This window comes from Vigna unguiculata, chromosome 10 (genome assembly GCF_037176805.1).
Source record: "Vigna unguiculata cultivar grain cowpea cultivar isolate G323 ecotype 2 chromosome 10, ASM3717680v1, whole genome shotgun sequence".
NCBI lineage: Eukaryota > Viridiplantae > Streptophyta > Magnoliopsida > Fabales > Fabaceae > Vigna > Vigna unguiculata.
The window spans coordinates 32,571,177-32,588,047 of record NC_140801.1 but is presented as its reverse complement, the minus strand read 5'-3'; the positions used below and the strand labels follow the sequence as shown (position 1 = coordinate 32,588,047).

The 16,871-nt window shown below is 33.7% G+C and overlaps 1 protein-coding gene across 1 annotated transcript; it reads left to right on the top strand.

The window, feature by feature from the left end:
• The first annotated feature begins 343 nt into the window (after positions 1 to 343).
• Positions 344 to 928, top strand: LOC114165389 (uncharacterized). The gene has a single exon (XM_028050029.1). The coding sequence runs from the start codon at positions 344 to 346 to the stop codon at positions 926 to 928; it is 585 nt and encodes a 194-aa protein (XP_027905830.1).
• Positions 929 to 16,871: the final 15,943 nt, after the last annotated feature.

Here is a 16,871-nt window from a genome sequence, read left to right as displayed (position 1 = left end):
ATACAACAGGCAGAAGATGTCATATTCATTATGCAGCCTTTGTTGAGAATATTACTTAATATCTATTTTTATTTAAATTAGTTTTTAGCAAATATATCAGTTTTAAATATATGTTTCAGTTTTAGGAAATTAGTTATTATTTTAGATTAGGAGTGAGATATTCTAAATACTTTATACTTGATATTTGTTGTATTTTGCTCTATATATAGGGTATATCAATAAAATACAAAAACATGTTCCTCCGTATAACATATCACATATATCTCTCATATATCTCATATTTTCAAAAGCCCTAAAAATCCCAACAACTGGTATCAAAGCCATTGTTCTTATTGCCGATAAAATGGAAGGAAATATGTCACACGTCGTTATTCCACTATTTGATGGTGAAAGCTATGATCTATGGGCGGTAAGGATGCAAGCATATCTAGAGGGGCTAGATGTATGGGAAGTTGTGGAGGAGGATGATGTTCCCTTATCTGAAAATCCCACCGCGGCTCAAATGAAAGCGCATAAAGAAAAGAAAATAAGAAAGGCAAAGTCAAAATCATGCTTGTTCGCAGGTGTTTCACAAATGATTATGACCAGGATCATGACTCTAAAGTCTCCTAAAGAAATTTTGGAATACTTGAAAGCAGAATATGAAGGGAACGAGAAGATTCGAGGCATGAAAGTTTTGAACTTGATAAAGGAGTTCGAGGTGCAAAGAATGAAAGAGTCGGAAACGATTAAAGAATACTCAAACAAATTGTTGGGTATTGCCAACAAGATAAAATTGTTGGGAAAGGAGTTTTCAGATTCCAGACTCGTTGAGAAAATTCTGGTGACGGTGCCGGAAAGATATGAGGCATCTATTGCTTCCTTAGAAAATACAAAAGATTTGTCTACAATTACCTTTACAGAGGTGATACATGCCTTGCAAGCATAAGGACAACAAAGATTGATGAGAGAAGATCATGAGGCGGTTGAAGGTAATTTAAATTACACGAAAGATAATGCTCTCATAGTCAAGAAAAATAGAAGGAGCAAATACAACAACACACATGTTTTTCCATCTTGTCCCCATTGCAAGAGAAAAGGTCATCAACCCAACTGGTGTTGGTGGAGGCCAGATGTCAAATGTCACAAATGCGGTCAATTGGGACATGTGGAAAAGGTATGAAAATCTAAAGATTCTGAAGAAGTTGTTCAGATTGTGGAGAATAAATCAGATGAGGATAAATCAGAGAAGGATCTACTTCTTACAACATCATGTGTCATAACCAACGAATCTACAAAAGATTGGATTATAGATAGTCGTTGCACAAACCACATGACTCATGATAGAAAAATTTTCAAGGAGCTCAATAAGTCAAATATTTCCAAGGTAAGAATTGGAAATGGAGAACAACTTGTTGTTAAAGGTAGGTACAAGAACAGTTTCAATTAAAACTCATTCAGGTATCAAATTAATTTTTGATGTCTTATATGTTCTTGAGATTACTCATAATCTATTAAGTGTTGCTCAATTGTTAGAGAAAGGTTATAAGGTCTCCTTTGAAAATAAAGTATGCGTGACAAAAAATGCTAACAACATAGAGATATTCAAAGTCCACATGAAAGACAAAAGATTTGCACTGGATTTTATGAAGGAGGAATTTGCTACAAATAAAGTGAGTATGAAAGAAGGATCAAAATTAGAAGATAAATATCTCTAGAAGAAAGTAGATGTCCAAGAAAGTAGATGGAGGTTCACATTCTAATATTCATAAAAGGTCCAATGCAATGAAATCCACACCGAACAAAGAAAAAAAAGATGATGCTGATATAAGAAGAAATATGAAGGATGATGCCAAATTGAAGAAAGATGTGATGCCATGGAAGAAGGAGAAAAACAAATATTGCAAGCACAAAAAGAGGAGAAAATCAAGCATCCAAAGATGGAGAATCAAATATGAAGATATAAAATTTAAATAAACAGATATTAAGCAAGGAGGGATGTTGAGAATATTACTTAATATCTTTTTTTTATTTAAATTAATTTTTAGCAAATATTTCAGTTTTAAATATATGTTTCAGTTTTTAGGAAATTAGTTATTATTTTAGATTAGGAGTGAGATATTCTAAATATTTTATACTTGATATTTGTTATATTTTGCTCTATATATAGGGCATATCAATAAAATACAATAACATGTTCCTCCGTATAACATATCACATATATCTATCATATATCTCATATTTTCAAAAGCCCTAAAAATCCTAACAACCTTTGCCTTTTCTAGATCCATATAGAAAATAAAAGACTATGGATGTTGTTTTAGTTATCATATTTTTAGTATAAATGAAGTTAGTATGCTTTCATTTCAGTCCTTATAATTTATTTATTTTTTTTGTAAAATTTAAAATCGTTGTTTTAATATGATGGATTTATATATTTTCATATATGGTTAAAGTTATTGGTTCTATATACATGTGACATTGGTCTTATACATATAAGGCAATTGACATCACTTCTATCCCAAACCTTTATGATAATGAGATTACGGGTCTTTCCTCTCATATAGTGTGTACATAGTCATTGAGAAATTGTGATTCTATATATATATATATATATATATATACATATATATATATATATATATATATATATACATATATATATATATATATATACATATATGTATATATACATATATATATATATACATATATATATATATATATATATATATATGTACATATATATATGTATATATATATATACATATATATATATATGTATATATATATATATATGTACATATATATATGTACATATATATACATAATATATATATGTATATAGATACATATATATATACATAGATATATATATATATATATATATATATATATATATATATATATATATATATATATATATATATATATATATATATATATATATATATATATATATATATATATATATATATATATATATATATATATATGTGTGTGTGTCATTCGTCTTACATATATAAAGTATTTGACACCACTCTTACCTCAAAACCTTAAGACAATGAGCTTATGAGTTTTTCATTTTATATAGTGTTTAATTTTGTCTATTATATCCAATGTGAAATTTTGACTCACACTTGGACTATTTTCCAACACAATCTGTATAAAATGTGTAAACTTCTCTTTAATTTTTATTTTATAAAATTTGAAATTACTATTTTTAATGTCTAATATTTATTTGAAAGCAAGTAAACAATATTTATTTTCTATATTTGATTTTTTTTAAGATGTCAAATACTCACATTAATATACGGCATTGACTTTCTAACACAAAATGTTATTAACAATAAGCAAAAGTAATAATTTCAAATTTTAAAACAGATAAAAGTAAAGCTTTTATAAATGCTAAATTTAAAACTCACTTACTTTATACAAACTAAATGTGAATTAAGTATTTTTTTTCTACATGCAATCCGGGTACGGTTTCACCGTATACGATTTGAGACCGAAAAAATAAACTAATGAAGTCAACTCTATAACAGATCGTGTTCACATGAATCATAACATAAACCAACAGGTTAGGTTTACACCACTTCCAAAAAATAATATTAAATTGATTTTTTTTCACAACTTGAAATTAGTTTATGAACATATTTATGCGTAGAAGTTTCGATATAGTTTTGCCGAACGCGAAATTAAATTTGTCTATGAAATTTCAAAATTTAGTTTCAAATTTTAAATTTAATAAATATAAACTTTTTATATGTTAATTTTTTTTACGTGTTAAATTTATTTTTCAAATAATATTAAAATAAAAACGTATTAAACGAAATAAATAACTCAAATCTTAACGTAAAATATGTTTAACATGTAAAAACAAATAATATAATTACATGAAAATACTTATTTTTATTTATTCTTTATGTTTTAGAATATATTAAAATTTTAGAAATAAATGAATTTTAAATTCTCTCAATTTTGAATAAATTTTAATTTGTTTATAGATTTATTTTAACTTAAACAGAAAAATTAATATTTTTTTATTTCTCTTACAAAATTTTATAAAGAAACTCGTGAGAACATTGAAAGTCAACTATACACGTCAGTCTTAGTTCATATTAAAATCTACCGCACATGTGAAGACGAGGACATCACTTGAAGGATTGCGTACAACTATGATTTGTTACATAATCTTTGTTTATTTTAACCTTAATTCTATAAACCTATATAAAAAATAAATAAAAAAAGGAGTGCAGTTCCCAAGACACTATCTTATTTTATGTATTTTTGGTTAAGCGTTTAGATTGGTACTAAGTGATATTGACATCAACAAATAAATTCTAAGGGGTGTGTGTGAACGCGATTATTATGTTAATTTATTTTGATTAAAGTCTCATCACCCGAAATGTGGAAACAAAACCATGTGATCAAATTCCAGATAAAACAAATTAATTATGGGTAAGCTCATTAATTATATATTCCCTAACTATAGAAAAAAATTGAATACTATTATGAACTTCGTAATAATAGTCTTATTAATTCTTCAATTATTGTTGTTGACACTATTAAATTATTTTTTTTATTTTTTTATATGATTTCAAGTTTTTTCCTAAATTTTCATGAAATTTTGATTTAATTATGTTTTATCAGATAAATGCATATTTGATTATGGTTAATTGCTACCAAACTCTTTTATATGTCCTAAAAAAGATTATAATTATTTACGGATAATTGCATACCGATTATACATACAAATTAGTACTTGTATGTAAAATATTTATTCTAATTCGTAGATAACTTAAATTTTACATACAAATTAGTATTGTATTATAGGGGTCGAACATGCAGCCAATTTATTTGTCACAAATAAAATACGCTGAATATATGTCGGTATAACAATAATGAATACTCAAGAAACTAAAAAAATATGGAACTTCCCAAATTATTAGAAGGACAAAATACTAAAGGATGCCTATGTCACAACAAATTTGGTCATTCATTTGGAATGATAAACCAAAATGTAAGTGGACACGAATGTCACACTGGGCACATCAACAGACGATAAGTAAATGAATAATGAATGGCAAAATGTTATATCGATATGTTTGCGAACCTCCCCTAACATAGACAAATACAAAACAAAGCGTAGCATGTCCCAAAGGGATTGGGCCTACAACGCAAATCTAGTTATACTTGGTCAAACCCATTTAAACCTGGTCAAACCTAATTAGACTTGATCAAAGGCCCAAAGCTTGGACCTACAAAAAGTGAGTAAAGTGATGTCAATTAGATCTCTCTAAGTATAGATGGACCCAAATAATTAAAGGTACGTAATTCATTAGCATCTTAATATGAGATTTGACTTTTGAGAGTTTTTATTGACTTGATCGTCGAAGCCCATTTTTGTAGGTACCATCATGTTTCATGAGCTATGTAAAAGAACAAATGATAGACGCTTTACAGACGGATAAGACATTGAGAACCCACTTGAGGAATCTGAAGACTATGGTAAGATATGGTTTGAGTCTCATAGTAATCTCATATTGTCTATGGAGGAACAATTGACTCCTACCATGGGGCCCTGAACTGATATATTGCAAGCACATATGGAGATTTCTCAAGATGGTTTCCACATGCAGCCGAGTAGTAGGAGCGAGAGATGTCAGACTAATAAACCTTTTGTCGTGTAGATATTTAATCAATACTCAATTTTCTCAATTAAAGCTAACTAATGTAGCAAAGTGGACAACTGAGGATCAATCCGAACGATAGGCAAGGGAAATGAATGATATATTGAACTTGCCTTTCAAAATGGGAGGAAATCTAGTAAAATCTATTAAAACTAAAACTGGAACAAGCTTAAAATGCCATGAATGTGTGTAAAAACAAATTGTTTGATGAAATGCCTAAATGAACTACAATGCACCTAAATTGTTTGATGAAAGGCTAAAGCTAACTCAGTGTGTGTCTGTATGATTATGCAACGTAAGAATCCTAATGCAATTGGACTACACAAAATGCTTCTAATACCTTAGTGGCACACAATTGAACCATTGGGAACAAATTAAAACTAAAAAAACATAGAAATCACAGTTCTGGAAAATTCTCGAGAAGGTATCTTCTTCGAAAGTGCAAGGCAATTAATCGGTGAAAATGAAAGAAAAATGCAAATCTAATATAGAGAAACATTCTTGCAACAATTGTATCCAGTGAAATGAAAAGAGTGGGATACAAACAGCTTCAACAATCAACAAGAACAATAGGACATTAGCAAAATATGCAGAAAATAGTGAAGAAGAGTGAAGAGGATTAGTAAAAGTGGTGCTACAGTGGAGAGAGCGAATGGTTCGTATGATGGATGGAATGGATTATGTGTGTATGGTGTGAATGAACTCTCTTGAATGTGTTTTTGGCACTACATATAAAAAAATCCATAACCTACTACTAGTTCGACGAGTTCTACTAACTAACTAAACTACCCTTCTTACTACTAACTACTTGAGATAGCAACTTGTAATTTGGGTGATAGGTTTTCCAGCAACTGTCCCAGCTTTCTTCAGGTCACTTGTTCAAGTTTAGTGATGCTTCAACATCCACGACCTGCTGTAGTAGGTGGCGAATCCAATTGGCTCGTAGGAGCTCTAAGTCACTCATCCAAAGATCCTTCATGTGATAGCCTTGTATGGCTTGTGCTCCACTTCATTCTTCATTACTGCAACAGATCTATGACCAATTATGCAAAAGGAACCAAGCAAAACCTAGAATACCATTTTCATTAATGAATGCACATACAAGAATGCAACTTTTAGGTTCAATTCTCACCATGGTCAAATCTGCCAAAACTATTCATGCCACACACTTTGCATATAAAAACAAACTTGAACCAATGATTTGTAGTAAAATAAATGCTTGGAATGCTCATTTACTCTAATTAGACCTTCCACAAAACATACAAATCAAAGCTAGGCCACAAAAAAGAGGAAAATGCAAAATTGTGAAAACTAGTAAAAACATGACCAAAAACCTACTTAACAGGCTTAAAATGACTAAAGGAACCTAAAGAACAACTCTAAACTAAAATTCTACCTAAAACTCAAAATCTCACTACTTAAAACCTTTAAAAACACTCCAAAAACTAGGTTAAAACCAAGGTTAGGCTAAAGCATGAGTAAAGCTGGAATAAGACTACCTATACAAGGTTAAAATGACTTAAAAAAATTTACTCCTAACTTAGAAACTATTTCCCAAAAGGTTTACCAAAAGTCACTACTTAAAACTACGATTAGTCTACAAAACTAACCTAAATGATTATGCAAGTACTAAACTAACCTATGGAACTGTAATCCAACTATCCTAACAAGTTTCTAATGGCAAAATATGACTAAGAAACAACTCAAACTATTAAAACTTGCTACAACTCAAAATCTAGCTACCCAAGACCTAAAACTAGCATTAAACTAGGCTAAAAACTAAAAAATTTAGAACTGATTGAAACTACTACAAGATGTTGTTGCAAAACCATTTGGACAACTTCTAATTAGAAAAAAAAAGGTAAGAAACATAAGAAAATTGAACTAGAAATTGTGAAAAAGAAATAAGACTACCAAATCAATAAAAAAGATATTAAGAATGATGTAGACACAATCTAACTAGTACATGCAAGATGAAAACTAAGTTAAAAGCTAGACTTAATAAGAAAAATGAAACTGAAGTGAATAGACCCAAAATTATACACCAAAATGACTAAAAACAAAATTTCATCATACCAAAACAATGAAACAAATGCTACACCTTAGTCTATTGAGAAAAACTAAACTAAATCTAAAATTAACCTATGACTATGAATGATATGAAACTAATGAACACACTTATAACACAAGGAAAAAATTCAGAATAGTAAGAAAGGGATTCAAAACAAAGAACCAGAGAATAATATTGTTGTAGCCACTGAACTAATATTCAATGAGTGGATCGTGTAAAATCACTCCTTCACTAGCTCCATCACCCTTTTGTGCTTCCTCAAAGATTTTCAACTGATGTTCATCACCTTGAAAGAAGTTTCAATGTCGGGCTATTTAATCTCTACGATCCCATGTGGAAAAGCTTTAACCACTACATATGATCCCTCTCATTTCAATGTCAACTTTCAAGCTATGAATTTTATCTTGGATTTGTACAAGAGAACTTTCGACCCCACTTGGAATTCTTTCCTTAATAGCTTCAGATCATGGAACATTTTTGTTTTCCCAAAAACTATCCCGGAAGGCGACATCCCTATGGGAGTCTTGTATGCAGTTCTCTATGCCCACAAAGCATCATCTAACCATTGGCTCTATTTTTTTTCAGTCAAGTTGAACAAATTTAGCTAAGAGTTTCTTCACTTCCCTATTAAAAACCTCCGCTTGACCCTTAGTTTAGGGATGGTAAGGTGTAGAGACTTTATGCATAACCTCATATTTGTGAAGCAACCCAACAATGATCTTATTGTAGAAATGACTCCCTTGATCACTGATTATGGCCTTAGGTATCCCAAATCTACAGAAGATATGAATCGCATCATGGCCCAAATGGAGAAGGACTAATGCATCACATTGCTGCAATTTTTTTTAAAGTTATTAGTTTGTTTAAATAATGGCCAAATTCTTTGTAAAATTGGCTGACCAAATTATGTTTTTGTTTAATTAATTAATGGGCTCTAGTTTAGTTTTATTTCAAGTTGTAATAATGGCCCAATTGCAACTTAGTCATCAGCCTTTGGGAGACCAAGAGGATGTATAGGTGAATGCTTTTGGGTGACTTTTCGGTTGCCACAATTTCAGTTACAATCAGTCATTAGGTAGTGGGATCATTAATAGCTCAAGTAGGATGTAATTGCAATTTATGGGTCTTTTGTAAGTCCAATGGTTAAAACTTCTGTATAAGCTGAACCATTTTATCAATGAATAGAAGTTGAGTTTTAATTAATGGGCTCTAGTTTAGTTTTATTTCAAGTTGTAATAAAGGTCCAATTGCAACTTAGTCATCAGCCTGTGGGAGACCAAGAGGATGTATAGGTGAATGCTTTTGGGTGACATTTCGGTTGCCACAATTTCAGTTACAATCAGTCATTAAGTAGTGGGATCATTAATAGCTCAAGTAAGATGTAATTACAATTTATGGGTCTTTTGTAAGTCCAATGGTTAAAACTTCTATATAAGCTGAACCATTTTATCAATGAAGAGAAGTTGAGTTTGATTCAGAAAATTAGAGTTTATCTCTTTTATCTTAGTGAGAGTGATTCTCCTAAGTTCTTGACTGATTCAAGAACCTTTGGCTGTGTCAAAGGACTTTACCCTCCTTTGTGTGTTGCCTCCATGGGAAAGAGTGATTATTTCCTTCCACTTTTCATATTTACATCTTCTTCTTTCACCCGAAATCAAAAATTCACTTCTGTCTAGATTTATCTTATAGTCATAACTCTCGTTCCACTCGTCCAAAATTATTGTTTCTTTAGCCAAAATTGTATTTCAAAACCTAAACTTTCACCTCGTTTTGGAATCACGCCAATTGGAGTTCTACAACCCAAGATATTGACGTTTTTGTGATACTGGCCAGAGTGGAACTTCCATCTCTTTCTAATCCACCTTTTCAATAAGTTTCCAAGTTATAAGTTTTACAATGGTTGAAATTCCAAGAATGGAGGGTTGTATTGGCTAGTTTAAAAAAATAGGTAACTTTTAAAGGCTTAAAACTGTCTTCAATTGAATCAACCCAACCAACAAGTAAGGATGCAAACAGTTCTAGACTGGACACTTTTAACTGATCAAATATAGAGTTAGTCGATTGATTGTAGTGCTGATATAATCAATCGATTGAATCATAAAAACAGTTGACTAAAATACTGGGAAAAATGCAGAAATGCAGATTCGTGATTTAAAGCAAGATCAATGTAAGAGATTAGTCAAGACAGGTTCTATGAGTTATACAAACACGATCAATGTTGCAGATAACACCAAATCACTCAAGAATGTCAAAAAGATGGTTTAGATCACAATTATTTAAACTTTAAATTGTAATGCAAGAGATAAGGCTTAGAGAAAAGAGCAAAGCACAAGATTTTTATATTGGTTCACTCAAACCTGAGCTACATCAAATTTTTCAAGGCAACCCGAGCCTGACTTTGTAATATTTCCAAAGATTTAAAAAGTTTACACCCTTACACTTTCAAAATATGTAAAAACACACAAAAGACTGTTGAATCACACAAGAATCAAACCAGGACAACAAGACACCTCTTGCAGACCTAAAAACCCACCAGGCACAAACACAAAGCTTGAGAAAGATCAAACCTCAGTGGTAGCACAACCTTGCCTACTACAACCATCTTCTCCAAGCTTCAAACACCAAGCAAAATGTTTCAAGAATTGATCCAAGATCAATCTTCACTAGCTGCAATCTGTATGATCACGAAAGAGAGAGAATTCCTAGGTTTCCTGAATGATTTCGCTCTCAAAAGTTGTCTTGCAACCTCTCTTTCGAAAAATACAGCTTTAATAGTCAAACTGTTACGAAATTCAACAGGTTGAATTTCAAATCAATTGGTTGATTTCACTTAATTTAAGTGAAATCAGTCAATTAAAAAACAAATCAACTTATTGAATAAGACACAGTTAAGACTATTACAACTAACATTTTAATTAGTTAAAAATCCATTCAACAGATTAAAAGACACCATTTAACCTGTTGAAAAATATTTCAACAGATTCAAAGACAGAACCTAGACCCTATACATCAAATTAATGGTAAATGGTCTACAATATGAATTACAATCTTCAAGCTTGTTTTCCCCATGATTGATCTAGATAGAAGGCATGTATATTAGGCTTGATCAACAAGAATAACATCAAATCTCCATATCTCCATTAATGTAAGCATGGTTCCAAGGCAATGGCTTCAAATACCTTCATCAAAGCTTCATCAAATCTTCAAGTACCAAACCATTCAGGCTACTTATGTCAACATTCTCCCCCTGATTTGATGAAGCCAACCTCTAACCTCCATTGCAAATTGCTTCCATTTGGTTGGATACCATTAAGTTGATGAAGTGCCTAATCAAAGCCATACCCGACCAAATAAAACATTTAAATGTAGTACTCAGGAGTTAACCCAAGGTCGTCTCCTAGTGACCATTGTTTTCACTCAAAGATTCCAGATTGCAGTTCAACACAAAAGAGGGAGGGGGGGTTGGCAGATTCACAATGCTAATGAACATATTAAATTAAATGGAACAATGATTAAAAACGTATTAACATCCTTGATTCAAACACAATTTCACTTATCATAGGCCACCAAATTAACACCTCTTCCTTCTCTCAATCCACTAGATAATAACCCATTAAGCGAAAGTTACAATCCAGCTTCATTATGCAATTAAGCAATGCACACATCCATGAATTCGTGATAGCCAAGCTTCACACATTAAGCATGAACATAACCTAACCCAAACATATGCAATTAATATGTAAATTAAGCATAAATAGATGAACCACATGCATTCCCTGAATTTAGGAAAAAGACATGGCAGATTTCATAAAACAAGTACAACCTAAAAGCTTCATTGCATTTTCCATCAAGAAGTCAATACAAGAATTTAGCTAGACATGGAAATAGGAAAATTAAACACTTCAAAATGGAATTCACCAAAACTGAACTTCAAACCCTAACTTTGGTATTATTCAAATGTAAATTCAAGAGCAAAAGAGAATTCTAAATCTTTAATGGAACAAAAATTGTTGCTATGATATAAAAACTGAAAACCCCATACATGGGTGTTGTTCCAAGTCAATACAATCCACAAAACGAGATGCCCAAGCTAGCAAATGAGTTCAAAACGTAAAACCCACATTGGGTGCTGTCAAATGTGCATAAAAACGGTAAAAACAAGTGCTAAAACGTGAAAAATGAAAGAAGACACCTCCATGGTCACCCACCAAAGCTTCAAAACGTGAAAATAGAGAATGGAGAACATGATGTTCGGCTAACACACAAGAAGACCTAAAAATCTCGTGGTCACATCACTATAGACCCACATATTTACAAAAATGTCATTCTGCCACTCAGAATTAAAAAAATGCCACTATGGACTGAAAATGCTAGCCCAATTACAACTCTCTCTTGACCTTAAGATAAATGTCCAAGCTCCAAAATTTGCTCCACATAATACCTAAAAAACAATTACAAACAATAATTAGACCAATTAATGCCAAATTACTCGAAATTCAAAATAATGGTCCAATGAAACCCAATTGAGACAAATGCACTAACAAAAGACAATTAAGCACTAAACAACCCTCAAGAATGGCACAAAAAAGGCAATGAAATAAGGGAAAATAAAGACTCACCAGTGCCATCTAAGCATCATTTTCCAATCTTGGCTTGAACTTGTGAATCTGAAAAATGTTTCCAAAAGCAGTATATATAGGATATCAAGCACACACAAATGTGAATGCTCCCCCTATCAACAATATGGGTTCAATTCCATTTAAGTTCCAATTTGATCAATTTCAATTTTTCTCCCCCTTTGGATTCATCAAATATAAGTAATGTATTAAGAAAACAAACAGAGGAAAACATTTCATTAATAATGGAACATGATACAACCATCAACAAAAAAAACCCAGAGAAAATAGACATAAAGCTGATACATTCAAACGACTGAAATTTAAAAATAGTCGACTGAAACTGACAAAATTCAAACCGAAATAGCACAAACACATGGATGCAATGCATGATCCTAAAAGCCAACACACTCAATCATCCTAAGGATCTTTTTCGGTCTGGAATGAAGTCAACAGATCATGGATTTGCCCATCCAATGCATTGAACATCTCATTGCAATAGTTATGATGTGCATATTGAGACACATTGAGTTCATGTAGTTGATTTAGCACCATCCTCTCAAAATGTGACTACAGAAGGCCTCTATCTTCTAGAAGGTTGTAGGGAATTATGTCCATGGGTGATGAAGGATTATCTTGTTCCCTTTTAAGATTATTGAATATGGTGTGAGTTGATTAAGAAAACTAAGTGAAATCCCCACTAGGCATTAAGATAGCAATCTATCTAGATGTGAAGGTTCCTTTCACAAAGCTCAAGATAAGAAGATGATGGATTGATTCAAAACAAAAAGGAAATGGAAAGCACATAAATCATAGAAAACCAAGAGTAATTAAAGGAAGAAGAAAACATAAAATGGAAAGGAAAGAAATGGTAAAAAATGTGAGAAGCACGCCACTACAAGGCTAGGCTAGAAGCCATGGCAACCTTGAAGATGAGTGGATGTATGCCGCCACTTGCTATCCAAGATAAGGCTTAAAAGTATTCACTCCCAAGGGAGGAAACTCTCACAAATGGTTGAGACACAAGAGTGTTTTTACTTCAAAATGTTCAACCCTTTTACATGTCTAGGAGCACCCTTTATATAGAAGAGTTTAGGGGCCTCTAAGCAAATAAAAAATACCTAAGGATGTCTCTACAAAAACCTAACCCTAGCTTCTAGAAACTAGGTCAAATAAGGTTACAAAAAATGAGAGACAAAAGAGCTAACTATGGTGTGTGCAAGGCTAATTTCGTTCTAGCACAAAAGGAGACAAAGAATGTGTCTCATATGTCTCCAAAAAGTGGCTAAAGTGTGCTAAAAACAAAGGAGACCAAAGGTACATAGGTACACTTGCTTCATGCCTTTTACTTTATGCTTTATGCCTTTGCTTTACTCTCTCCTCCACATCATTTATGCTCCCCAATCACCATGCGCCACCTAGCATTGCTTTCTTACTCCTAATTAACCTACAAACTAAATAAACATAGATTAGCATGTTGGCTTAAGTAAAGTCAACTATAGTCAACATGTCAGACCTAGTCAAAGGTCAACAAGTCAACTAAAGTTGATTCAACTAAGTCAACTTAGGGAATAAAAAATAACAAACACAAATGAAAGGGATGAAGGATTAGTGAACTTCCTTTCTAAACAAGCTTAGGCTTCTTAAGCATGTGCCTCCATCCTTGGTTGGGGTCAATCCTTCATCATCCTCCCCTCCTTGGAGAGAATTTGACCACAAATTCTTTAAGCCTTTGTAGATGGAGCTTGACTTGATTTGGGGGAGGATTTGTGCCTCCCTTTTTTGAGCTTTACTTCCATCCTTTCTAAGGATATTACCCTTAGCTTTGGTTAGGCTGTAACACCCATAGAATTTAATTAATTAATTAAATAATTAATTAATAAATGCGGGAGGGGAAATAATTATGACATTAAATTATAGTTGGTATGATGTGGAAAAGTACTAGCTCATGTGGTTGAGAGTACTTTGATTGTGTGAGAGGACTTGGGTTCGAGTCCTATGTATGCTAACTTTTGTGTTATTGTTTTATTATTTTAAATCTATGAAAACATGTTCTGGTATGATATGATGTTTGAATTATGATTGTTAGCATGAAACATGAATTGGTTAAATGGTTGTGTATTGAGTTGGCATTAGCATGGTCATGGGTTCAAACCTTGGAAATTCTAAATGAAACTTATTTTTATTTTTGCTAATGCTAATTTTGGATGGAATTGGAAAGGGTAACAAAAACCTACTGGAATCAGCACGGCCAAGGGAGGGCTGCAATCACATTCATGAAGAGATATGAATGGTTATTAGAAGTAATAAGTGAATTTTCGTTTTAATTCTTGGGGTTAACCTAAAATGCTAGTTTAAAAGACAAAAGTGAGAGTTTAGGTAAGGTTTTGGCAAGGCTGAACTTAGACCTAGAAAACAGAGACAAAAGTGAGTGAGAGGGGTCTGACGTGAGTGAGTGTGGAGGCGGGATTGAGGAGATTCAAGGGTGGCCATTGGTGATCAAAGGATAGAGCTTGAGGATTTCAAGTATAGCAAAGGAGATCAGGTTAGGAGAGTTCGTCTCCGATTTTTCTTATTCGTAATGATAATTGCATGAGTAGCATGATTTTGGATGTGTGATTTATGTTTAAATTCTGCGTTTTCTGAATTCTGGGAATTTTCCAGAAACCGCCTGGTGGACTATCCATAGCCGCTAGGCGGCTCATGTTAAAAATTGGGTTTTCTAGGTTGCCACGAGGGACCGCCTGGCGGTGAAGCCCTATACCGCCAGGCGACGCAAACTGATAACGATTTCTGGTTTTTTTCTGATGCACTGCCTGGCGGTGATGAATACCCGCCAGGCGACGTGAGTGGAATTGACTCGGTTTTGGTGTTCTATGTGTTCTGGAGTGATTCTAATCGGGAGAAAATGTAGTTCTACCGAATGATCGATGAATTGAGTCATTATATCGTAGGAATCCATAGGGTAGAGTACCAATATGATAAAGTGCTATGAAATCTTTGTTGATCGGCGCTGTGATATCTTGTGGTAGGATTGAACGCGAAGTGTTATGGATTGCAGTAGAAACTGATGATTAATGTGACTAGATTTTGGATTACTCTGAATGTAGAATGAAGGGAATTAGCAAAGTAGGGTAAGTGGTAGGGGCACGGGTTTTGGAAAAGAACCTGGAGTTGGCAGATGGAGTGTACCGCCTAGCGGCACACACCTTGACGCCAGGCGCTGACATGGAAGTTACCACATTGCTTTGACGAAAAGAGTGCTGAGGGGAATTGGAAAGTTGGTCTGGAGAGAATTAGTTCAATTGTAGGAAATTGGGGTCGTGAAACTAAGAGGTCATGAGTTGTCTTATTATAATGCGGTCAAGTATGTTGGGATAGGTCATATGGATATTTGAACACAAGAGTTGTCAATAACTAGAAGAAAGCTTAAGTCTGGTTTAATCAGATGGTTTGATTTTGATGGGTGAGTTGATTGGTATAGCGAGTATAAGAATTTAATATATTAGGGGCATGGGTGGAAGCGTTGGTTTAACATATATGCAAGCTTTGAAAAGAGAACTTGTGAGCAAGCTATTAAGTAGTGAACTGCTAGAGCTTAGAGTGTTGAACAAAATATTTAAATTGGTATTAGCAACTCTGTTAAGCCTAGAGTTTCAGGCACGACTCATAATAACGTTTTAGAATAGGGATTGTTGGGATTGAGGACATAAATGGTTGGAGTACATAGTTGCCGACTGAATTATTGAGACACAATATGGTAAGATAATATGGTAACCTTTACATTTAGTGTCAGAAACTCATTGGTATTGAGATAAATCCGAGACAGAGAACATAAACCAGTAGCGATCACTGTACTGATATAGCGCCAAGCGGGAGGTAACGACTCCGCCAGGTGGTAGAGGAGAAATCAGAGGGAGTCTGGTGGTGCAGTGCTGGCGGTCGGGTCTGTGGCACCAGGCGATAACTATGCAAACAATGAGCCATGTTACGTAGGCGCCTGGTGGTGAGAATAATACCGCCAGGCGGGTACCTGCAGAGACGAGAGTTTTGTGGCGCTGTGCGCCTGGCGGTACGCGACACCCGCCAGGCGGTCTAGGAGCTGGTAGCGCCTGGCGGCACGTGTCCCCCGCCAAGCGATTTACACTGCTACAGCGTTGACTTTGAATGTGTATTTATGATCTACAAGGCGTCTAGTGGTGCTTTAAAGGTGGGGTTGCTGGTGTTCCTTGAGTTGTGGCTCAGAACGTATCCTTTGAGTTGTGGCTCAGGATAGGGGATAAGCACGTGGTATTCCTTGAGTTGTGGCTCGGAATAGCATCCCTTGAGTTATGGCTCGGGATGGCGGATGAACACGAGGAACCCTTGAGTTGTGGCTTGGGTTGGCGAGTGTTGCCGGTGTGAGTGTGCTGGTTGTGGCCAGTACGGATGGGTCCAGATAGATTGCCCTCCTCAGTTGTTGGCTGACGAGTTTGGTAGTCTTGGGACGATACGGGCTATGTTCGTATATGG

Coding starts and splice junctions, on each gene's coding strand:
- LOC114165389 (XM_028050029.1), top strand. CDS start 344: ATGGAAGGAAATATGTCACACGTCGTTATTCCACTATTTGATGGTGAA.